Source organism: Glycine max, chromosome 11, assembly GCF_000004515.6.
Source record: "Glycine max cultivar Williams 82 chromosome 11, Glycine_max_v4.0, whole genome shotgun sequence".
Classification (NCBI taxonomy): Eukaryota; Viridiplantae; Streptophyta; class Magnoliopsida; order Fabales; family Fabaceae; genus Glycine; species Glycine max.
Genome location: NC_038247.2, coordinates 6,472,863 through 6,497,596, shown reverse-complemented (window position 1 = coordinate 6,497,596; position 24,734 = coordinate 6,472,863). Strand labels below are relative to the sequence as shown.

The 24,734-nt window shown below is 32.8% G+C and overlaps 4 protein-coding genes across 10 annotated transcripts; 1 reads left to right on the top strand and 3 right to left on the bottom strand.

Moving 5' to 3' along the window:
* Positions 1-3,027: 3,027 nt before the first annotated feature.
* Positions 3,028-5,496, bottom strand: LOC100784719 (uncharacterized). Its single transcript, XM_003537641.5, has 2 exons — positions 5,241-5,496; positions 3,028-4,822 (listed from the first exon to the last, which is right to left on the bottom strand). The coding sequence occupies exon 2, from the start codon at positions 4,507-4,509 to the stop codon at positions 3,388-3,390; it is 1,122 nt and encodes a 373-aa protein (XP_003537689.1). The 5' UTR covers positions 4,510-4,822; positions 5,241-5,496; the 3' UTR covers positions 3,028-3,387.
* Positions 5,497-8,411: 2,915 nt separating this feature from the next.
* On the top strand, positions 8,412-18,050 carry LOC100780255 (DNA mismatch repair protein MLH3). The gene is given in 25 exon segments (XM_014763907.3): positions 8,412-8,879; positions 9,008-9,208; positions 9,716-9,870; positions 9,963-10,020; positions 11,183-11,240; positions 11,367-11,459; positions 11,539-11,704; positions 11,814-11,829; positions 11,950-12,167; positions 12,696-12,765; positions 12,849-12,906; positions 13,237-14,068; positions 14,071-14,134; positions 14,237-14,318; positions 14,405-14,514; positions 14,977-15,050; positions 15,154-15,351; positions 16,157-16,201; positions 16,273-16,326; positions 16,435-16,541; positions 16,823-16,865; positions 17,019-17,084; positions 17,183-17,255; positions 17,523-17,608; positions 17,690-18,050. Coding segments are annotated over 24 exon segments (2,976 nt in total). The 5' UTR covers positions 8,412-8,879; positions 9,008-9,135; the 3' UTR covers positions 17,867-18,050.
* A 1,014-nt stretch (positions 18,051-19,064) lies between these two features.
* Positions 19,065-20,450, bottom strand: LOC100500333 (probable small nuclear ribonucleoprotein G). The gene is made up of 4 exons (XM_003537637.4): positions 20,105-20,450; positions 19,974-19,996; positions 19,430-19,551; positions 19,065-19,344 (listed from the first exon to the last, which is right to left on the bottom strand). Exons 1-4 carry the CDS (start codon positions 20,137-20,139, stop codon positions 19,285-19,287), a joined length of 240 nt encoding a protein of 79 aa, XP_003537685.1. The 5' UTR covers positions 20,140-20,450; the 3' UTR covers positions 19,065-19,284.
* A 327-nt stretch (positions 20,451-20,777) lies between these two features.
* On the bottom strand, positions 20,778-23,964 carry LOC100527050 (uncharacterized). Of its 7 annotated transcripts, none has more exons than NM_001250967.2 (7): positions 23,829-23,935; positions 23,289-23,433; positions 22,520-22,694; positions 22,331-22,415; positions 22,130-22,184; positions 21,546-21,684; positions 20,778-21,346 (listed from the first exon to the last, which is right to left on the bottom strand). In NM_001250967.2, exons 3-7 carry the CDS (start codon positions 22,691-22,693, stop codon positions 21,251-21,253), a joined length of 549 nt encoding a protein of 182 aa, NP_001237896.1. In that variant the 5' UTR covers position 22,694; positions 23,289-23,433; positions 23,829-23,935; the 3' UTR covers positions 20,778-21,250. The 7 variants fall into 7 exon arrangements, with proteins under 7 accessions (NP_001237896.1, XP_040862324.1, XP_014618965.1 ...); XM_041006390.1 differs by having other exon boundaries at positions 20,791-21,346; positions 22,130-22,196; positions 22,520-22,958; positions 23,829-23,964; XM_014763479.2 differs by having other exon boundaries at positions 20,791-21,346; positions 22,520-22,958; positions 23,829-23,964.
* Positions 23,965-24,734: the final 770 nt, after the last annotated feature.

The following is a 24,734-nucleotide window of genomic DNA, read 5'->3' as shown; positions in this document are numbered from 1 at the left end:
AATAAACTTTTGAGTTAATAAAGAAAATTAAAGTTATCTGAACATAACATAAACAATTAAATTAAAGTGGCTAGGTAAGTAATAAAATTATATTATATCATAATAATAGCTATTTATTTTAGTATTATTAAATATTTTTATATTTCTTTACAAAGATATAAAATACTTCCATTAAGCATTGGAGTGATTAATAAACTATTTAAGTAGTATAGATTTAAAATAATTAAGTTGCACAATGATTCAATGTGTTTGGATAGGATTTTGGATTTCCCAATAAATTTAGTCAATCATAAAAAAAAATGTTTGAAAGATAAATTTTTAGTTCATGATAAGCTCAAGGTTTTTTGTTTGAGTTCCTATAACAATGTTATTCATTTTTAATTCTTATATTTAACAAAAATGATGTAATTTTATTTCATCATTATACATGTTTTGAGTCTCCAGTAAATGATTAACACAATACATGCATATCTAATGTTGATTAATATAATATATCATAGTATTAGTGTAAAATCACAATATCTGAATAAAATATTTTAAATTTTATTTAACAATAACTATATGGAAATAGTCCTAACGTTTGAAAATTGTGTACTCTTTATGATTTTTTTTTTGTAGCGTTTACACCTCTGCTTGGTACTTACCCGTTACCATGGACCTCATTACAGAAAATAAGAACATGTCTAACCATTTCGAAAGCTCAGCTTCAAGTTTTTAACAACTATCATGAAAACTCAATTCATAACCTTCGAATACTAATAACTTATAAAACAATAGAGGTTTTATGTATGTTGTTTTAACAATATCATTCAAACGGTAAAAATACTACTACTTCAATCATAAGCTTCATTATGATATATAAAGGAAAAGGAAAATGTTAATTTTTCAAGCTTTTTATAAAATAAAAAAATACGTATATATTGATTGTTGGAGGATAATTCTGATATCACTGTCTATGGTTGGGGTTGGTGTATGTGCTTATCCAAAGATTCAGTGACTCGACGGAAGAAGTAGTAAGAAACGCAGCACCTCTTTCCACGTCAGTAAATTTCAGCAATGGTTAGACACTTGTTTTATTTACTCAAGTCACTGCAACCAACTTGTTACTCTTACTCATTGCCATTTTACTTTTGACATGAATCTAGCTAGTTCTTTCTTTACCTGTGCAGTGCCTGCAGGAAAGTGACAAACAGTTTCTACTTTCTAGTCTTTATGTGTTTAGGGCTTTCCCACGTTCACAAATCATAACTACTAGTATTAACTAGTCGTATAATTTTTGTTTAATGAAAATTATAAAAAAAAAATTATTCTCTTCTATGTGTTTGTAATAATTTATGGTCAATAAATAAGGGGAAGTTATTTATATTTTATACTAGAAATATTCTATAGTTATTTATTATTTTGAAATAAATCAAACACATGGAATACATATTTTATTAAAAAAATAATTTCAATTTTCTCATACATTATTATTTTTAATTAATATTTTTACCTTATATATATTTTATCATTAAGTATTTCTTTTGATATTTTTACAACAATGTAAATAAATATGTTATCATAAATTCTTTGCATTTAATAGTAATATTAAATACTTGCTTGTAAGCTTATTAGTATACATGGATTTAATGCTCTGCAAAGAAGTGTCAAGCCACATCTTTATTGTGTCAGCATTTTATAATAAATGAATGCATTTATCTATTCATTCATGTGACAAAAACGCCATGAAGCTATATCTGAATTTTTCAAATACTTCTTATAAAACGAGGTTAAAAATATACGAAAGTATGGAAAATAAAGTAATTTTCTCTCATGTTCCAAAGAAAATCATTTTCCGTCGATCTCAGCCTTAAATACTAAAATCAAAGTTTTATATCCTCAATTTCAAGTCTATCTAAAAAAAAACATCAAGTCATTTTTTGAAAAAAAAAAGGGCAAATCCAAATGTTAGGCCTAGTTTATATTAGCGATACTAATTTCAGCATCTCCAGGGAATAGTCATCTCAAAAAGCAAAAGATTGGTACCAGAAAAAAAAAAAAATACTACTGTGCTAAAAGCAAAACAGTGAAAATGAACCCATTCTTTACTTTTAGACAAGCATATAATATAAACATCCCTTCGAATCAAGTAATCAAAATACCAAGGCTTTATCATCAATGCCACTAACTACTCTATTAATAGCTGTCAGAAGAATGGAGGTTGTATTGCGATACCCTCATGCAATAGTCAATATCAGTTGTTGGTTGATTTTAATAAAATAGTTTTTCTAAGAATGTTTTAAGGATATTGATTAAGAAATTAAAATGAAAAATTATTTAGTGTAAAGTTCATGTGAGAACATAAAAAAATATGAGTTTTTACACATTTTAATAAAAAATTCTCATTTCAATTAATTTATGTTCTAAGGGTGCTGCTTTGTATTCGCCCCAAATATATTTAAAATTTTATTAAATACTAGTACTACAATCAAGTGAGTAACACTTACTACAAGTGACTGACCGCGTAAAAAAATGTACTACTACTGAACAAATCTCTCCAAAAGTTGTCACAATAAAGGTTTCATAACTCACCTATTTAATGCCGGAAAGTAGTTACGTTTCTTTTCATTGGATAATCATAGAACACTTTATTTATCAACTAGAATATTTTGAGCAACTTCTAAATCTCTGATCAATGAATCCGTTTCATAAATTATTAATTATTGTGTGAGAATTAAGAAATATAATCAATGTTTTTAAAAATTATTTATTTTTCTATTATTTTCATTTTTTTTCTCTTTAATTTCCTTTATAAATGAGTAAAATAATTTAAAAATAACGATAAAAGTAAAGTTAATAAAATAGCAAATGCTATATCATCTTAAACTTATAAATTGACAAATAAATCAAAAATATTTTAAAAAAATGAACTTTTTAAAATGTACAGGGATAAATATATAAATATATTAATAACTCAACAAATGAAAAACACCAGCAGCTGACATTTGAGCATAAGGAAAAATCAACAATAAGGTAAAAGCATGAATAGAAGACTAACAAGTTTTCTCATTTTATTCTCAATACAAATGCGAGATGGAATAAAAAGCTTATAAGCAGCACAAATGGAAAAGCTGTTCAATTCATGGCATCTTCCTATCTAAACTCAAGCTTGGCCATCAATTAACCTGAAGCACAACTTTTGAACCGAAAGAAGTAATGCAAGCAACTAAAAATCTAAATTTACATTTAGTCAGTTCAAATTCATTACAGAACCAAAGATGATAGCAAAAAAAGAAGACCATATATGTAAAAAAAAAAAAAACTTGATGATTTCTACCTCAGCTATCAACTTCTGTAATGGTAGTTCTCTAGCCCCCAGTCATCTCAATTTAAATCTGAATCTGAATATTATGATTGCACAGCTTTATTCTGTTTGATACAAGCCGGTGCCTTGAACTCCTGGCATTTGCATGTTGTTGTAGCCTCAATTGGAATCACTCTTTCAGTCGATGGTTCCATTGGAAACAAAGGGATGTTACCAACAGGATGATGATTGCCACCAGTGTTCATCTCAGTCAATGGAGCACTTCTAGCTCTCACACCTTCCTTTGGCTGTGCCCTATCTTTGGAGGTGCAAATGCTTAAGGGCAACTTCTTTAGCTTCACCCTCCCTCTCTTCCTACCTACAGAAGACAAATCTTCTGTGTTTTTCTCCTTTGACTGGCTTGACTCTGCTTCCCCATTATCTGTTATCTCCATTTGACTCTTCTTATCTTCCTTGTTTGAGCACACTTCTTGAATGGAGCCTTCAGAATCAACCTTACTCATCACTGCATGCCCATTGTTCAAAGATAAGCAATCCTGCCCAAGTGCCATGCGGGCATCAGAAACCTCAGTCATTTCAAAACTCGAAGAGTTCTTGGGCTTCTTGTGTTTACTCCCTTTTGAGTCTGAATTGGGAGAATTCTTTGAGATCCTAGGAGAACTGTTCATGGCGCGATGTAACTTCCTGGCCAATTCTTCATCAGTCCCACAATTTTCAATGGGCTGGTATTTTTTGTACAAGAGATGAACTGGGAGGTGCTTCTTGAGCTTGTTCTTCTTTAGGTTCCTCTCCTTGCTGCTCACTGCCTCTTCAGAGAAGGAGGAAACTAAATCCAAAGCCCTCTTGGCAGCTGCAACTGCCTTTGCTGCAGTCTCGGCCTTCTCCTTGGCCGCAGCTCTTGCAGCCTTTGCAGCTTTAGATGCAGCCACTGCTGCAGCTTTTGAAGCCTCCACAACCTCCTCAGGGGTAAGGTTAGGGTTATCAGAATGAGAACCCAACAAATTCTTAAGCCTGGCTTCAAACTCACTGGAATAGGAAGAGGAAGCAACCTCAGAAACTGTTGTAACACAAGAAGCAACAACCATAGGTGGGGATGCAGCAGCATCACCGTCTGAACTCTGTTTTTTCAATCCAGCAAGAAGACGCTTCCGAGGAGGCAAAAGAACATCAGCATCCAAGTGATTAACATCACACACGTTCTCCATAATACTACTACTCCTCAAGTAAAATCCAATTCAATGCTTGCTTCTCACAAAACAATTAATAAATCTTCAGACAATTTAAATTCCTAATCCATTCACAATCAAATGTCTCTCTCTTATTTCCTGATCTAACTCACAATTCCAATTCCCGATCAAGCGAAGAAGAATTCGAGAAAGAAAAAAAAAAACTATAAGATTCTCAACAAACCCTACAAGAACCTAGCCAAGGTGTTGATGCTTTGTTCCTCACATCAGGAAATGGAAATTCGATTCATCGCCATTATCATCATATTCTCCCATTCCAACGCTTCGGTTCCTAACCAGAAAAAAAAAAAAAAAAAAGAGGAGCCAAAGCAAAATCAAAATCTAGCACAATCAATTCAATTTATCTCAATTACGAAAACAAAAAACAGAACAACAAAACAGAAAGCACTAATCTTCAGGAAACCAAAAAAGAGCGTGCACGTGGATGCATAATTCAGCAAACAACACGAGCAATTTTGAATTCAGAGAGTTATTATGTATCCAAAGCAGCAAAGTCATGCATAACAGAGCTTCGTGTTCGTTAAAAAAAAAAACACACTCTTATTTCGATACGTTTTCAATTAAATTCAGAAAGGGAATGGATCAGGAATTGAATCTGGATTCAACGGAATTAAGGAGAATCAATCAGAATTGAACGAAATTGAGGATCGAATTTGGAAGCATGGACAGAGAAGGAGGTCCACGAGTACCTGATCCTGTGGAGAACTCAGAGAGAAAGACAAAACGGCGACGTATGAATTAGGGTTTTCGAGAAGAGAGAAAATAAGAAATAGGTGGTGGTGGTGAAGGTGAAGGTGAAGGCGTAGGGGAAGAAAATCCAGGGCGTGCGTGAGTGAGGAAAAATATAAAATCAAAGAATTTTCTCTTTTTATTTTATTTCTACTTTTAGTTTTGTATTTTTTTTATATTTTATTTTATGTTTTACGAGAGATGTCAGAAAGTGAAAGGAATTTGGATTAGTTCTGTTTCCGCAAACACGCACGCAACTGAACACACGCCAATCACTCACTTTTCTGATTTCTGTCAAACTAGGTCAGATCGGCCATTGTAACGTTCTTGTGTTGTGCCGTTGCCTCCATTTTTCAACTACTGTAGTAATTTTTTCAACCTTCTTACAAATTTCAAAGCACCATAATTCTGCTTTTTTACTGTCAGAATTGTTTGAACTTTGAATACATTTGTTAGAAGAAAAATCATGTTTTGTAAATTATTCTGAAATTACTTTTATAAATTGGTAGTTATTAACAAAATTTATTTTATAATGTTTACTATTTAGTATTTTTATCATTTATTTTAACTGCTGTTGTTTTGATATTCATTTTGACCAAACTTTAGGATGATGTCATGATGTGATCATTCGAATTCAAAAAGAATAATAATTACATATTTGAGATATTTCTGTCAACACCACTCAACAGAAATAAAATTTTGTACAAACTCAACAGTAATGTTTACTGCAACACTTTAAATTTATGAAATTAATCTGTTTTATTTTAATATTTATGAAATTAAAATATTCTTTAAATTTTAGGTTCTATTCTATTCTATTTTATTTTTTAACAACAGAATGTGCGATTCACTCATACTCTATTCTATTCTATTCTAATTAGCTAGGGAGTATATATAGTTTATATAAAAGTTGACATAGAGGAAGAAGAGTTAATATTTTAAACTGCACAACCTAAATATCATACAAGACAAAAATTAATTATTGTAACAGCGTGTGTTTAGTTGGATATTAAAAAGTATAATTTATATATCTTGAATTTATTTTTGTAGAACAGTTTTTAATTAAAAGTAAGGAAAATGATGAAAAACCACATAGGCACAAGCTTGTTTTATAAATTGGTACGAGATGTTTGACTTTGATTTTGACTAAGATCTGAGATATTCTTACAGTGGTTTCCTCCTCAAAACACAACTGGGCTTGGTGGTGATGGTTTAGGTCATATGTAATGACATTCTAGCGCTCAGCAAAAAGATTTACAAATAAAGTTAAATGTAATAAATGTGTGTATCACACTATTAACGATGGTTTTATTATTATTATTATTATTATTATTATAATTTGAGGTTGATGTCACAAGGCACATTACCCCTGCGAGAGAGTTTATGTTTGTTTAAGAGTAATACGCATGCTACCAATTTACTTCATGCTGAAATATACTTAATATACTTCGAGTGTATGTTCATATTGCAAAACTGATTTGGAGTCATAATTGGTTTTAGATAATTTTTTATACATTTGGGTTTATATTGGAGATGATTTCATAATTGATTATGAGTTTGGAATTAATTTTGAATTGAAGTAATTTTATGTAACTTCTACATTAGATAAAAAAAATATATTAAATTTTACTTCAAAATAAATTATAACCAAAATCACCCAAACATGCATAAATCACATAACTTCAAAATAAATTATAAACCAAAATCAATTTTATTCATAATCAAATTTTTTAACGCTCATTAAGCACACACTTTCTTATATGTACGGATCTAGGATGAAATGAAATTTAATAAGGATAAAAAAATATCTTATGCAAACATGTCTACATTATCTCAGATGATGATACCCAAAATAAACAATGTTAGATAGTTAAGGAGTGACAAATTAATATGAAGGAAACAGAATTGTTAATCACATTAAAATTTAGGTAACCATAAAACTCAACTTAGTTACTGACTCACATTGACAAACCAATGTTAACTACTTATTGGAATGTCGTTTATATTAGGTCTTCATTTTACTATTATGTACGTGGTAGTTTGGTTGAAAAGTTTATATTTTTTGTGTGTTTGTGAATAAAACCAATCGTCTTTTTGTATAGTTGGAGGTCAATATAAGTTGCATAAATATAGATATAATATGGGATGATGAATGTGCTTTGATTACAAAATAGTAGACAGCTTAAGAAAGTTAAAATCGTCGCAACTAGTACCAACAAATTGTGGGTTCTCTAATTTTTGGAAATTTATTGACATGTATTAAGCATTTCATGTGTCATGCTTCAAGATTTTGGTGCAATGACATGGATGTGTTTGGTTTTGCATTTATATGACAAAAATGTGTGTAATCAATGTAAAAATTAAAAGTTAACAACATAAGTTTTTTACTTTTAATAGAAAATAGCACGATTTAAAAAAAATTAAATCAATTCTAGACATAATAAAGTCAATATATCATATTGACCATATAGGAGTACTTTAGTTGAAGTAGCCTCCAAAAATTAGTATTAACATTGACTAAGGCAACATCATAATGAGAATTTCTCATAACTCAAAGATTGTGAGGAGTCAACAAAATATTATCCTAAAATAAACTAAAGATAAAAGTTATACCTAAAATATTTCAAATGAGTACGAAATAAATATTTTTTTTCTGCAGTATAAATAAATTAACTTAATGAAAACATAAAATATTATTTATAGTTCACAAAAAAATAAAAACATTATATCTAAAAGACGGATGTGAAAGTGAGTATATTTATATTTTATATAGATAAATAATTAAGTAGCTAATTTCTGTTTTCAACTTTCTAGTTTAGAAATATGAAGGAAACAATTATGATATCTTCTTTCTCTAAGAAATAGAAGCGGACAAAGATAATAATTTTTATTACTTACAAAACCTTTTTGTATTTATGTAAAAGTCAAAATAGGGACCAATTAATAAATAATAATCACAATTTGCACTACCTAGGATTACAATGATGCAGAGAACTCTAGCCATAGAAAAGATATTCTTTCTATTGAATTTCAACATAAAAGTGTCTATTTTTTTAAAATATTAATTTTATAGTATTTTTAATAAAATAAGTTAAATAGTTTTAATAATTAAGATTTCATCCAATAAATATATCACTGAAATACCATACAATTGTTTCAGTTTCGCATGCAGAAACCGCCATTTCTGTGCAGAATTCGAAAATAGCAACACGCTGAGCTCTCTCCGCGAGGTTTTCTCCGATCAAATGATACCGTCCGATCAGAAACCCTAGGAGCCGGCGAGGCGAGGAACCTATCGGGCATGTTCATCCTAATCGCAGCGGCGGCGGGGGCTTAATGGCGAGCATAAAGTTATTGTCGGAGGCTGTGCGTAGCTCACTGCGTTCGGGCATTTTCCTCGTCGACTTCACGCGTGTCGTCGAGGAACTAGTTTTCAATAGCCTCGATGCTCGTGCCACAAAGGGAGAGACAGAGAAGTTAAAAGTTCATTAGCTTTGAGAATTTGGGTTATACCAATTGAGCTGTCTGTCTATTATTTCTGTTTCAGGTATCGGTGTTTGTTAGTACTGGGAGCTGCTATTTGAAAGTTGTTGATGATGGTAAAATTTTAATAGTTCTTTTTGTAGAAATGGATCTCTGTTTATCTTTTTGTGCTCAAAATTTGGAGCTACATGGCACATTTAGGTTTTGGCCTCTTTATGATTTTGATCAATATATGTGTTTGTAGGAAGTGGAATCCCTCGAGATGGGATGGAAATGGTGGGAGAAAGATATGGTGTGCATTTCATTGTTGTTGTTTCTTTCTTTTTTCTACCATGTTAACTTGCGACTAGTTGGTGCATTTGTTGTGCCTGCATGCTCCATTTTTTTGGTGGTCGTTTCCTGAACACAGCAGTGTTCAAGCTATGTTCATTAAAAGAAACGAAAGGTATGTTGTGATTAGAGCGCCTAAAATAGATTTTTTTTTATTGTTTTAAGGTTTTCCTACTTTGTAACAGTCCTTTGTTACGCGATAAAATTATCTTTATGTAGTAAGCCAGATGACTGAGTGACCTTGCCTATTGTATTCTCAAATTTCTTTTGTGGAGGTGATTATAGTTTGTTAAATTTCTCAGTTACAATACTTTTAGTTCGTATATGCAGCTGTCCTTGGGGTCAGTGTTTGGAAAATTGTATTAAAAGGAGTTTGTCGTTCCTTGATTCTAAAAGTTAGTTAATAAAGGTAACTAAAGTGATCAGACCATTGCAGTCTGTTGCAATGTTTCAAACTCAACATCCAAGAAGCTACATGAGTGGCTTTTTATTAGCCTATATTGCATAAAATGTAAGAAAAGAAGGGAGCCTTTTTTTTTTTTTTTTTAATTAGTTCTTCCATGAATTTCAGTTTCCTTGCCGCCTTTGATAATGTTATTATGTATGTATATTGAACAAGCAGCAACATCAAAATTTCTTAATTTGGTTGACCTGAATGCCTCGAGTGAGAACTTCGGTTTTCGCGGGGAAGTTTTAGCTTCCATATCTGAAGTCTCTTTGCTGGAAATTGTGACGAAAACATATGGAAGGCCAAATGGATATCGAAAAGTATTGAAGGTGGGGATAACTTCCTATGCTTTATTCAGGGAGACATTATTCGTATCATTGTTGCTATTGATGCAAGGTTTGTGTTTCTATATTGTCTGCAGGGGTGCAAGTGCTTATATCTTGGTATTGATGATGATAGAAAGGAAATGGGCACCACAGGTAATACTTTAGGTGAATCTGACAGTTACTTTTTTTTCCCTGTATGCTGAAAATGACACTTAATAATGCTTAGATGCCATTCATATTTCCATAAATCTGCTGCTTTTCTTGGTTAATTAGTAGAGGAATATTAGTTTTACTTAATTTTATTTGTGGATTGAATTTGTTATTCTTCCTTTAGCTCTACATTTCTACTAATTATCTGGTTTTTATTTAGCTAGGGTTTATGGGATTCTTCAATCTTCCTTCTCTTCCTCTTTTCTTTCACAAAAGATAGTTGCCATCTGAATTCTGAGCTGCTAAATTTTATAATCAATTGTTTATCACGTATTTTGTAGCTGGTTGGTATCATAACACATATTTTGACATGTTGGTATTGGTACTAATTATGAAGTATATATAGACTCTGACATGGACTCTAGATACAACCGGGACACAGACACTCCAACATGGTTAATGTCCAAAATATGGGACACCAGGACACTACATATACAAACATGCACACACGAGAAACTCAAATGAAGTTAATGTGGACAACATAAGTACATAACAAATGGTCTAAATTAATGATCAAAATTAGTAATGCATGTTTGGTTCAAGTTGTTTTGAGAAAGAAATAATAACTTATTTTCTGAGTTATCTAAGAGAGCTTTAGAAAAATAAGCGATTTGTAATTTTACTATTTTCATTTTTTTTTCAAGGAACCAGAGGGAAAATTTTGGAAGCTGATTTTGTGGAAATAATATTTCCTGATAGCATTCCTTCCTTAAATATTACTATTTATTTATAATGCTAGATTCTTAGAGCAACTTAATTTTCGCTATGAATTGCAGTTTTATTTGTTAAATCTCATCTAGTAAATGGAATGGCTGTTTAATTGGGACCATTGATTGCCATTATAGGGCAATCTTTTACTTGATTTATAGCTAGATTAGACCATTTTTAATTTGGCTTCCTTCCCCCATTTGAAAATAAATCTTTCCTTTTGGTTGCAATTAAATTATTTGCTCTTATAATTTCTCTTCCTCACTGAGCAATCTTCAATATCTGCCCATATTCATTACATTTGTCCGGATAGAAATTCCTTTCTAGATGATGACATTTTTTTCTCATTCTTTTAGCATGATGGCTTGATTGCTAATTAAGACCTTGTTTCTGTCAGTTGTTATCCGTGATTTATTTTACAACCAACCAGTTCAGAGAAAATACATGCAATCCAGGTTCTTTTTCTCTTGTTCCACCATACAAGTCATATGTATTCTGAAGTCATAGTTACCTTGTATGAAAACTATGGCTATGTTTCAACTTTTTGGATTGACTAGTGAGTTCCATCTCTGAATTGGAAGTCCCAATAAGGTACTGCAATCAATCAAGAACTGTGTAGTGTGGCTTGCACTCGTGTGCCCAAATATTTCCTTCAAAGTTGTTGATATTGAAAGGTATATTGCATCACTTCAAAGCAAGTTGAATCTTCTTTTTCTTGGTTTATTAACATTCTTTTATACCTTACATATATAGAGAGGATGAGCTCTTTTGCACCCATTCTGCTTCTTCTCCTCTGTCACTTGTAACCAGTGGCTTTGGAGTAGAAGTCACAAGCTCTCTTCACAATTTAGAAGTTGAGAATGATATCATAAAGCTTTCTGGATATATATCTGGTCCTTGCAATACTGTGGATACGAAGGTGACTCATATTTCTAATTTAAAAAGTCAGTTGTTTATCTCATCTTACCCTTGCTTACATGTAGATTCTTTCTGGGTGCCCTCCCCTAACTTTTGGTGCATTTTTGCAGGCCTTGCAGTATGTCTGTATCCATGTGACTACTACTTTAAATAGTGTATTATTTGTAGAGTGGACAATAGACATGTTGATGTTTGAAAAGAATAAAAAACCTTAAACATGTGTACTGTTGACCTTAACATGGTTAGATGCCAACTCACAATTTGTTTGCAAGGGCCCAGTTCACAAGCTTATGCGTCAACTGGCTAATAGGTTTGAGCATCTGAACTCATGGAATACTGATGAAGAGTTCCAAAACAAGAAGAGAACCAGGTGTCAACCATGTCCAGCTTATCTCTTGAATTTGAGTTGCCCCCGATCTTTGTATGATTTGGCCTTTGAGCCATCAAAAACTGTTAAATTTAAGGTATAGCTTTTCTTGGCTTCCCTTTTCATGACTTATTTTATCTTTTCAGTACATCAATGAGGCGAGACTGCATTCTTGTTTCCATAAATGATTTTTGTAGGGTTTTGGTCTAGATTCAGGCTTTTATGTTATACATCACGTACTCTGGGTGGTGTAAATTTAAATTAACTCCAAGAAGCAATAATGATCAGAGATTTTGTTTCCCATATTGGAATTTCACTATGGATTATATTATCATAACCATGCACACAACATAAATCTGATTGTCTGTTTTTCCCTCACATTTTAAGGATTGGACTCCTATACTAAACTTCATTGAGAAGGCCATCAAACAATTCTTGTAGGGTTTTGGTCTAGATTCAGGCTTTTATGTTATACTTCATGTACTCTGGGTGGTGTAAATTAACTCCAAGAAGCAATAATGATCAGAGATTTTGTTTCCCATATTGGAATTTCACTATGAATTATTTTATCATAACCATGCACACTACATAAATCTGATTGTCTGTTTTTCCCTCACATTTTAAGGATTGGGCTCCTATACTAAACTTCATTGTGAAGGCCATCAAACAATTCTGGGAGGAAAACGTAGCTTGTGGTATATCCTCCCACTGCATCATATTGATATATAGTACAATGAATTACTGGTTTTTATGCTTCTATTATCTATTCTTACCGTAGATCCCTCCAATGGAGCCACATACATGGTAGAAGATCAACATCATTTTAGCAGTATCAGGTGAAGTTTATACCTTTGTTTATCAAATAGTTTCCTTTGCAGTTGCAATAAATTTGTCTGATTAATTTTGACCATTTACTTTTGCGGTTTCGCCTTTCTTCATTGCATATATTTAAGATTAAAATGTGGTCCTTATTTTACAGAAAAAAATTGCTTAAATGATTTATAGGCTACAGTGGTTTGCTTTCTCTTTTAAACATTTGTAGATTGTTGTCATATCTTTGATGCAGATATGTCAAAGTTTAGAAACCACAATCGTAAGGATTGCCTAGATCTCTTTTTTTCTACTTAAGACAATCTAATTGAAGGTGACTGTCATCAATCCAACAGGGAAGATGTTGATTACTTAGGGGTCACAATTTTCAAAGAGAAACAAAGTAAGGGAGACTTTCTTCTTCAGACTGGTTATTCTGGCAACTTATTGGATGGTTCTTATGCCAAGTGCACGTCCACTGTGATGAGAAAGCATAATAGTTTGTTGATGCATAATAGCAATAGCTTATTGGAAGGTGATAACTTTTTTGATGGTGAAATTCCTGCTGTAGAAAGTTTCAACATTGATGTACCTTTTGATGCACCGAGTTCTTCACATGGAAGAAGATTCCATAAAGTAGAAGCTGATGTGATCAATGAATCATTTGAAGATGATTTGCTTTATAATAGCTGCAGTGGGTATGGTTATGATGTAAAGATTAATGAGGATTTGCAACAACCTTTTCTAAAGAGATGCTCTACGCTAGGAAGTATCCTGCATGAGAAGGCTTTGTTTGTAAATGATGAATATGAACTCCAAACTGATAGCTTTTGGAGCAAGCAGAATGCAGAGGAGGATTATAGAAGTGGTAAGGATTTATATGCCCATCCCTGTCCAGAAGTCACAAAAAAGTTAAAGATGTCTAAAGATTCTGATTTCCTCGTTAGAGCATTGTCTGAAGAAAATTGTCTCCCTCCAGATTTATGCTATTCAGCATTACAAATAGGAAGCTCTGGGTCAGATGATCAGTTGTTAAATTTTGAATGGCATCCTGACTACCAAAAACCCTCATCTCAAGCATCTGCATTGGGTGTTTGTCATACAACTGATATTGAAGATGACCTAGGAGAAATATCTAGATACTATAAAAGGATCCATCATACAAAAGGAAGTTTTTCTCTTTAAATCATCCTTCAGAAATGATAGGCAACAGACAGATTGGCCGAGTGTCCAACCCTGCTTTCAATCATCAAGGTTTTTCATTTTCTTCCTTTGTTTTTTCTCCTTTGCTCCCTTTTCGTTATGTAGTAACATTTCCAAATAGCACAAATTGAATTGATGCTTTTGAATCTGCAGAAGCTAGTAATTTTAAATATCCTCAACAGTCTCCGGTTGGTCTTCACCATAGCACTGAAGAATTCTTATTGCAAGAATTCAAGTAGGATAATCTTATTGACCCATAAGAGCTGCTTAAATGTTGGCAATAAATTCTTACTGACCCTTGTGGTTTTGCCCTGATCATAGAATTAATGTGAAACGAACTTCAGAGGTTCTGGGAGATATGCAGGTTAACGACATTACAGATATTGATGGATTTGAAAGTTTCAACATTCAAAACAGTGCTCCATTTGGGGGTAAGTTCAACGTGTGGGTAAAACTGTAGTCTGGTCCGACAAGATGAGCTCATTTAAAATACATTAGTCTTTGCTCAGAGCCATGATCAAATTGCCCAGCCTAGAATTTGCAGTGAGGGGAAAATCTATTGCTTAGTAGCTGGCTTATCTTTACAGATAATTTTGGGCTACTAATTTATTTCTAAAATAATAAGTTTCTTTACAATTAATTTCTTTATGCTGTGTAAAGCTGGGTGTTTCTTTGTTGTTTAGCATTTTCTGCCAAAAATGAAGACCAACAAATGTGGAAGTTTTGTAATTTACACCATCTTGTACATTGAAAAAGTTAGTTGTTATTCTATTTTGGGTTATGAATACAATTTATTTCATGTTTATATGATCAATAGTAGAATATTTTTAAAAGGTTCATCTTATCTTTCAACTGTTAATTTGCTATTAAACCCATACTATCTGGTATTTCAGAATTGATCTCTAGGGGTGTGCAAGATTCCCTAGATTATGGGACTAAATGGAGGAACTGCTCACCCAAAATTACAGTTACGTTGTCAATATTTAGTGGCCTATTATGTTTTCATAGAAGACATTCATTAGTATGGAGGATGACTGTTTGATCTGACAATTAGTATGACCTTTGCACAGAAGAATGATAAACTGGCTAACATTCAAAGTCAAAACAATATTCTTGACATTTCTTCTGGATTCTTGCATCTTGCTGGAGACTCATTGATTCCTGAAACTATCAGTAAGAAATGCCTTGAGGATGCTAAAGTTCTGCATCAGGTGGATAAAAAGTTCATTCTAGTTGTGGCTGGCAGAACCCTTGCTGTTATTGATCAGGTCTGTCTATTGTACATTATAGCAGAAACTCTTGCTGAATGGAAATGTCCATGACCAGAAACTCTTAGAAATTATACAATTCCTTGTATCTTAATGTTTGACTGCCTATCAATCTGCTTGCATATATACTTTTACTCAGGAACACTTTAATTATATTGCCCTAGATGCATGCAATTGCATCTTTACACATGGAAAAAATCAGTGTTCCTGTATTTTATTTGCAGCACATCCTGCATGTTTGTTTTATCTGCATTTTGCCTTGGGGGTGTAAAGAAGGGTGATGGTTTGGTGAGCCACGAGGAAGACCCAACTTAAGGGAGGGTAGGGATAGAAATTGTGCCTCTACGTGCCACCATTATAGACAATTTCATCATTTTTAAGCCCAAAGATTGGAGGACCTTATACCCTCAATAATAACAATTATGTATGACACATAAATTTTGCATAAACTACAAAGCATAACAGTTATTTGCATATAAATTGATTCGAGTAACACATTGAGCTAAGTCCCCTCTGGTTAAACCTTTATGTCAGACCAGTCTATTACTAGTCAACTCCCTCGCGTCGCTCAAAGCTTGTAAACCACAACTATTTATCAAAACTCTATCCTTTCAAACAGCATCTTTCCTCAGTCCTTACACATCCTTTACCTCTTCCATACATACCCATTTCTCCGCCTTTCTCAATTGCATTACAGTAAATAATAAATAAATAAAGCTCCAGAAATGCCTTCTAACTGCTAACAGATATGATAAACGCGCTGCTGGAAAGTTGGTTAACAATGATAGTAGTACTCTTTTTACAGCATGCTGCAGATGAAAGAATCAGACTGGAAGAATTGTGTCAAAAGGTAAACTTCTTCATATTGATTATGTGAGAAATATTTTCCAGTATTACTTATGAAACTAGTCAAATACTTAGGTATTGTCAGGAGAAGCAAAAGCAATAACCTATCTAGGTGCTGAACAGGAACTGGTATGCATCTATGAATTAGAGAATTTAATGTGAATGCCGATTATGACATGTTTTCTGAGTCTTAAAATTCTTACGCTGCTTGTAAGATGCATAATAGTGATGATACAGGTATTGCCGGAGATTGGTTATCAACTACTTCATAGTTATAGTGAAAAGATTAAAGACTGGGGCTGAATCTGCACCATTCATGCTCAAAATTCTGAATCCTTTGGAAGGTATACCTCTCTGGCTTCCTTGCAGAGTTTGCATATTTACCTTGACCAAGGTTGTCAGAAGATAATTTATGTTAAGCATTACATAGTTATGTGATATCTGTTATTTATTTGTTCCTGGCATGCATCTCAGATCACGTAAGATTTCTACCTAAAAATTTCTATCTTCCAATTAAACCATATATTTGGGCTCAAATTAAATAATAGAATAATTCACTATGTCAAAACTCTATCAATTTGTTATTCTGAATTCTTTTAATTTATAATTTTGTTTGCCTTTGCAGGAATTTGGATATCCTCAACAGACCACAAATGGTCGTCACACTTATTGCAGTCAACACTACTTTCTTTTTCCGCCCTTCAATTTTTCTTCAGTAGCTGAAAACATTAATTTTTTGGATTTATTTTTGTCAACTTAACTTTAAATCCGTGCCACGTGCCTTGCATGTTTTCCATATTACTGATTTTAATTACAACTACTTATACGTACCGTGTATTTTAGGGGTCAAATTAAATGATGTTGATCTTTTAGAATTTCTTCAGCAGGTTATAAACATCATAATAAGATCCCTTTCTAAGTTATCTCCCTTTAGAAATTGGATGTTTTATGTCTTTTTAACTTCCAATTTATCATTACCTTCCAGGTTGCTGACACTGATGGATCATCAACAATGCCACCATCTGTCTTACGAGTGCTAAATTTGAAAGCATGCAGAGGTATGTGCCTAATTGTATTAACCTCAACAAGATACATAATTGTGTGCAAAGCTGTATTGATAACAATCCCATGGACTTGAATTATTCGTGGGAAATGTCTCCTTATTTTCAGAAACGTATGATATTACCTTTGTTTTACCTCAATACTACGTATGAAACCCCTATCTGTTGGCAATCCGATCCTGTCAGATTTCCTTATTTTGGGAGGGCATATTGCAGTCATCGGTAATATTCCTTTAATTTGATCATAATGCTCTTTTACTGAAGGTGCAATTATGTTTGGGGACTCATTGCTACCATCAGAATGCTCCTTTATAGTTGAAGAGCTAAAACATACATCGCTTTGTTTCCAAGTAAGATATACGTTTTCATGTTTGTGGATCTATTGAGAGGAAAGGAAGCATTTTTTCACAAAATGGGAATTTTCTGTGCAGTGTGCTCATGGGCGACCAGCAACTGTTCCTCTAGTCAACTTGGAGGCACTGCATAATCAGATAGCCAAGCTTCGACTGATGAATGAGTGTTCAAGTGACGAGTGCCATGGATTACGTAGACATACAGTACGCGTTGAACGTGCAGCACAGCGTTTAAATTCTGCTAGAGGAATTTGAGTCTTTGGACGAAGTTAGTTGTTACTACCAGTGGGGAGATTAGTTTGACAGAATTCATAGTTCACTGCAAAATCATTCTTTTGTAACTGAGTGTACAGAAAACATTGAGGGAGTAAAAAATAATGAAGCAACTGTGCTTCAGTGCTTATATGGAGAAATACTGGATAACACCATTTCCAGCGAATCTTATGTTTCTGTTTGAATTTGATAAAGTTTTACAATAATAATAGATAATAGATTGAATTTGAGCGCAGAGGAAAAGTGAATTACTTGACTTTTTTTTCTTCTTCCCATTAAATGCACTGAGTATGCGTAACACTATAAAAATCAGTTCAAGTAAATTATCTTCACATAATTCGATGCGGGTATTGGATTTTGATTTTGGGGACTCAAACCGATCTACCCAATTGCATAATCTTTTTTTTAATATTTTTATTAACCTCTAGAGTTTAGGGTTTTAGCCAAGCCCCTTTAATTTTTTCCATCTTTCATAGTCACGCACTTAGTCCACACTTCGACCTAGAAAAAATCCAAATCAAATCAATTGAAATTAATCAGTGCGGATAAAAATATGCCATGAATATGATCCGAACCGACCATGCCCACCCCACCTTGCGGTGCTAACTTCTAATAGTGGACGTCCATCCCAAACTTGAGAGATTAAATACATGTTTGGAAATTTGATGCAAAATTACTTTTGATGCGAAAGGAATTCTACCAAAGGATCAAGACCCTTGTTTTTGCTTTCATCAGTTAGATCTGCATTGAAAGGTATGTCACAATAATTTCAACTACAAATCAATCATGCACCAAGTGTATTCAGAAACCAGTTTTTTTGTACATTATACCCAATGACACGGTAGTTTTGCTTCTATGCTCTCACTCGGAATGCAGAAGGTCCGTTTCAGTTGCCTCAAATGACAATCCAAACATAACCTAAGTTCCCATTTAGATTAACTTCTAAATAAACACTTGTAGAAGAAAAAAATGAAAAAAAAACTTTTTTATAAATTAAAATTAACCAAAATTATGCTGGTAACAGCAAATAAACAGCAAATAAAGATTCCTTAGACAAACACATATACTGTATAAACTCCAACAGCTCCATCAACAACCCTAGGTTGATTCACCAAAAAAAAACCCTGGTTTATACTTAAGAGCACAGAGAAATTTTCACGTTAGATGCAATAAGGAGAAATCAGCTAAAAGGGATATATTCAATTGAGTCAAGTCACACAGGCAACACACTAAAACAATAGAAGGCATCCCGCCTTGACAATTTAGCCTGAAAAAGAACCCCAAATTAGCAGCCAACATGACACTCTTAAGATTCACAATTACATGTTACTCTCAATAGCTACGTTGTTCAAACACAGAAACCAGAAAATCTACTTATAAATGTTTACAAGAAATAGTAATCAGGCCCTGTTCACGGGTTCAAGCGCCTCAACAGTGACCACACTATTTCCTCTGATTACCTGCAGTAAAAGGGTAAAATTATCAATTTAAAATCCATGCTCACTGCTATACCTTGACCACAAAGAAAATGAGAAGAGGACTCACCACCATCCCTATGTCATTTTTCTCATTGCCATTCACTTCCACAGTGTTGTCAACAACTAAATTCATAAACTGGTCAAAGCCACGGAGAGTGCCAACAATCATGCGATTTCCATTCAGTTTAACTGCAAGGGGACATAAATACCAATCATTTCAGTATAGTATAGTTTCTCGCCCCTGATTGCAAGACATTTTTTCAAATATAAAGATCTACGAATCTATAGGTTCAAGTTTTTCTGTTTAACCCATATGTTCATGTATAAACATAATGAGCAATCAAAACACAAGCAGAATTCGTAAATAATGAATAAACATTGTGCAAAGATAAGAACGAGATACAAGACAAAAACCAAATTAAAAAAAAAAAGACTTAATGCATCCCTAGATCCAAAAAAAATTATAAACAAACAAACTCCAGCTTGAAAAAACTCGTATGATGTAAAAAAAAACAAAAACAAAAACAAAAACAAAAGGAAGACACGAACGAACATGTAAAAATAGAGAATAAGAGAAGCAAAAAAAAAAAAAAAATGCAAAGCAGACTTACTCTGAAGCTTCTTGTCCATGTACCTGCCGCATTCCCAAAAAGAACAGACAATTGCATATTAATACCGACGGAGTGTATCAAAACTTGGAATTTTTTTAAGAAAAGAAAAAGAAATGAAGAGAAAGACTTACTTCTTCAAATCCGGTGGTTGGCCTGACCTGCTCATGGTGATGAAGAAGTGGAAGTGGAAGTGCCGGAAGCGCAACTTCACCCCCAAAAACCCTAACTTAACTTTGGAGGTTCTGACTTTTGAGTTTGAGGAGGGTAATTAAGTAATTGTAGACCCATAGTCAATTAGTCATAGACTATGTTATGAGCGTGGCTAGAATCAGCAACAATATTTTACTTTTTTTGGCTAAAAACTATTTTTCTTTACTGCAATCAAAATATACGATTAGTCATTTATTTCTTTATTTTTCAAAAGATTCATTTTAATTTTGAGGATGGCGTTTCCCCATGTTTTATAAAATGAGTAAAAAACATTGGAAAAAGAAAATTTGATAGTTTCACTAATTATTTTTACTTGATTTTATATAAAATAATATATATATATATATATATATATATATATATATATATATAATGCTTTATGTTATATAAAAAAATTATATTATCTCTTCTAAAAAAATATTATCTATTAACCATAAATTACTATCATCGACATCAATTGTGAAGGAGACTTTCACAATTATTTGTTGCGGAGACATTCTATACATCGTAATGAGATAATACTTTACATAAAAACCAAGAAACCCAACAAAAACAAGTTGTTTTACTCCATTGTTAAATTGGCACAAAAACAAGTTTATAATTGATATTTTGATTAAATTATAGAGTTTAATTGATCAGAAATACCTTTTTTAGGTCCTATGTCATGATACATACTAGTTCTATCAGCAGCATTGAGGGAGCAAAAAATTATGAACCTGTGCTCTATTTTAGTTACAAAAGACTCACGGAAACATACTAGTTCTATCAGTCCTAGGTCATGATACAAAATTTCTACCTAGTTATAAATAAGCTACTTAGTATGCAGTTTCAAAAGGTAGAGCCAATTGGCCTCTAAATTCAATGCCTTGGAGTGCTGATAGTGAACGCACGTCCCAAACTATCAACTGGAGAAGAGTGTGGTTTATCAAAAAATTCACTTTCCAATGTATGTTGAAATCCAATCCTACTCTTACATAGGATTGGTGTTCAATGTGACAGAACAGCGTAAAATGATGGGGAGTACACACCAGTACAGAAACAGTACATAAGCCATAACTGTCAATTATTCATTCTGCATGAGTACAGGTCTCTTCTTTACTATCAGTTGCAGCACACAGGGCCTTCCAGACATGGACCAACATTTTCACTGGTGGGCGTAAGTTCTAGCAAAACAGATTTAGAGATTCTACTTTAGTGACTAAAAGACCTTAAACAACCAGCCAGGATGTTAAATAAATGCCTTCTTAGGCTATTAATTCTTCTCACATTTTTAGCTTTCAAAAATCTGGCAAACAGTGTTTCCATCTTTAATAGTGAAAAAATGGGGAAACTGAAAACTAATTAGATGTAAAGTAACTTTACCTTGAAAACTAACACCATTTCTGATTCACCACGAATAATCAACGATAGAGTCCAATAGCAAGTCACTGGAGTCACACATTCTATTAGAACAGGTTTCAGAATATTGTCAATGGGAACAAAGTATCGGATGACTTTTCCACTGCAGCAAAGTATCCAAAGACAAAATAAGTATTTAATAGTATCAAATATGGAAAAACCATGCTGAGTTATGAGTGTCAGTATGAAGGACAAGCAAGTTACTAGTTAAATGAGCTGAAAACAAGTTAGATATAACCTGGCAGCCAAAAACAAGACTTTGAAGTAAGATATTTTCATCACAAACCCATTTATGTAGTTCAAATATCAATGACAGGTATGAAACAAGCAAAGAGAGTACATAATAATTTGTTTCTCAAGTAAAAACAGCCAAAAGAGCCCTAAACTAGCACATGCATTCCAATTTCCCAATCTTTTCTTCAAAAGAAAATAATTACAGAGCACACAATCCTTTACAAATCAAAATGTATATTCCCACATTAGGCTTTACACGAGCTCTTAACAAATGTTGAATGTTGACAGAATAATCAATCAACAAAAAGCATTACCTCACATAATGAGTCTCAAGCTGTACTCCAAAAGCTGGCATAATCACAACAGACTCTGCAAGCAAAACTACATTGTGAAAATGACAAAATGAGGTTTTAAAATTAAAACATGCATCAAATGAATATATTTCCCGTTCCTGGTTACAATAAAAGCAACAGTTAATATTTCAGAACACCAAACCCTGCTAGGCAGGTCCTCACCTTTCTTAACAGGCTTCCCAAGTAACAACTTGACAAGAAATATGTCAAAAAGCAAGCTGTAATACACAAAACTAATTGATTTTCCCTGTTAATAGAAGAGATATAATCAGTAAAATAGGAAGAAGGTAAAAGCCACAAAATCTTCAAAATCCTTGAGTCATTGGAAAATAAAAAAGTTGGAAGACATACCTTAAGAACATACAGATACAAGGCACATGCTAATACAAGAAGTGCTGTGGCATACACGAGATATTTAGCATTACTCCTCCTTGAAACTATATGGTGTATGTCAACATCTTTAGAGGGATATTTCTGATCATGCACATAAGTATATCTGGCATTACTTATTGAGAATATGACCATCCTGAAAAGAAAGAGAAAAAAACCAACATTTTTCTTATACTTGCACCCATAGTTATTAATTCCAAACAGCCACGAGGAACAGCCAGCCCCAAACAGTGTTATCAACGGCAGAAGCCCAAACTTCTATCATATAGACATGCCATTGCGGCCTGTGGTACCGCCATAGCAGGCCTCCCTTCATAAATTGCCTATAACAGTTGGCAAAAAATCCGTGTTGCCACCATTTAACAACATTGAGACCCTTGATACAAAAAATCTGTGTTGCCTATAACAGTTGGCAAAAACTACATTGAAGATTATAAGTGCAAGGTAAATAATTAATACTACACACATATAAACGGTAAAAATATAAATTAAAAAAAATCCAAAATTAAAGACATATTTATGATTATTTTTTTATCAGCGACATATTTATGATTAATAGTCAAAAGTCATAGTTTCAAGCTAAGCGCACACAAGTGGACAAGAACAAAAGTCAAGGAATCAAAAACATAAAGAACGGTGAAGAGATCAAAACTCATTAAAACTTAGAAGACAAAAATAAAAAAAGATCTGTGGGTCAATTAGACAGAGAACAGAGAGGATGCACTCTTACTTTCTGAGTTGAGAATTTTATCTTAGAGACAATGTCACTTTACTAGAGCCTACTCCCACAGTCTTCATAAGGCAATGTTTCAGTTCTTCCAATGCTTTAGGTTTACACCATGGTACCAATAGTTACACTTACAAGGCAAAAGTTCCTGCAATATAATGGTGAAAAATAGCATGGGTCAGATAACTCATTTCCCTATGAGTAACACTAACTCTAAAAACCATCAAAGACAATTCAAGCTCAAAAAAAATATATCAAATTATGTGTGGCAAATCAATCTTCATTGCCACCTCCTATTAGCAGTGCTGAGTTTAACACATTGACAATGTCCTCAATTAAAATAGCAAACAAGGATATAATACTTAATAAAATTTACCCAAATCCTCAATTAAAAACAGAACAGAGAAGAAGTGAAATTGAAAGAATTTAATATAAACACCCTATTGCTATTCCATACTTGAAACACAACCGAAAATATTCAGAGAACAAAAATAGTAAACAAGTTGAGAAGAACACAGGCTGAGGACAAAGCGCGAGACTTACCTTACGATCTGCTACGGAGGAAGCAAACTGCCGAGAAGAGAAAGGAATCAGAATTGTGGTGGCTCAGCCACAATACAACACAAAGCTTTCTACAACAGTATTTCGATGTGGCTGTAGCGAGAAACACGGCCCATATGTTTAATAATATATTTTTTTCTGTCTTGCAGTTATCATATTTATTAATTAATAAAAATTACTAAATGAAGATTAAGTTACCAATGTTTTTTTAAAATACTTGTAAGTATTATTACACCAGTGTTTTTAAATATAAAAAATATGAAATATATAAATTAAAAAATGATTTAATAAAAAAGTAATATCACCAATATATCCTATGTTAAAAAGAGTTTTAATGTAATAATAATATAAATGTTTCTTATATTAAAATTAAACTTTATAAATTTGAGTCTTTAATCTTGAATAAAAACAATATTAAAAGTTGCTTTCTACCTCATGTAGCTTGTCTTATATAAAATATTTGATATACTTAATCTAATAAAAGGGACTAATCCCTCAATAAATCAAGGTTTGAATTTCTTTAAAAAAGATGTTCAGAACTTTGAATTTAATGAGAAATTTATCTCAAAAAGAATTATCTTAAAAAGAGAATAAATGTAAAAACAAAAAAAAACATGCAAATGTATGATAAATTATGAATAATATTAGTAGAAAATTAATCATTTATATCCTCATTAACCATTGAAAGTATTTAAAGTAACCAAATCCATTTAGAAAAGCTTACATGTGCTTGTGCTGTGCAGCGAAGGGTATCCATCAGCCAACCTCTCAATTGATTGTACTGGACATGTGCGCCGCCTTTCCCAACGGCCAAAAATGTAAGGCCCCGCGACACTTCATTTGTCTCCCTCATATTGTAAGACAGCTAGAGAATCAATAGAGACATCA

Excerpts from the sequence above, each read along its gene's own strand:
- LOC100784719 (XM_003537641.5), bottom strand. The coding sequence starts at position 4,509 with ATGGAGAACGTGTGTGATGTTAATCACTTGGATGCTGATGTTCTTTTG.
- LOC100500333 (XM_003537637.4), bottom strand. The coding sequence starts at position 20,139 with ATGAGCAGGTCAGGCCAACCACCGGATTTGAAGAA. Across the intron at positions 19,997-20,104 it reads CAACCACCGGATTTGAAGAA|GTACATGGACAAGAAGCTTC; the intron begins GTAAGTCTTTCT and ends GGAATGCGGCAG. Across the intron at positions 19,552-19,973 it reads CATGGACAAGAAGCTTCAGA|TTAAACTGAATGGAAATCGC; the intron begins GTAAGTCTGCTT and ends GTCCCCTTGCAG.
- LOC100527050 (XM_041006390.1), bottom strand. The coding sequence starts at position 22,693 with ATGGTCATATTCTCAATAAGTAATGCCAGATATACTTATGTGCATGAT. Across the intron at positions 22,197-22,330 it reads TGGGAAGCCTGTTAAGAAAG|TTTTGCTTGCAGAGTCTGTT; the intron begins GTGAGGACCTGC and ends TTCACAATGTAG. Across the intron at positions 21,347-21,545 it reads AAATGGTGTTAGTTTTCAAG|AACTTACGCCCACCAGTGAA; the intron begins GTAAAGTTACTT and ends CTGTTTTGCTAG.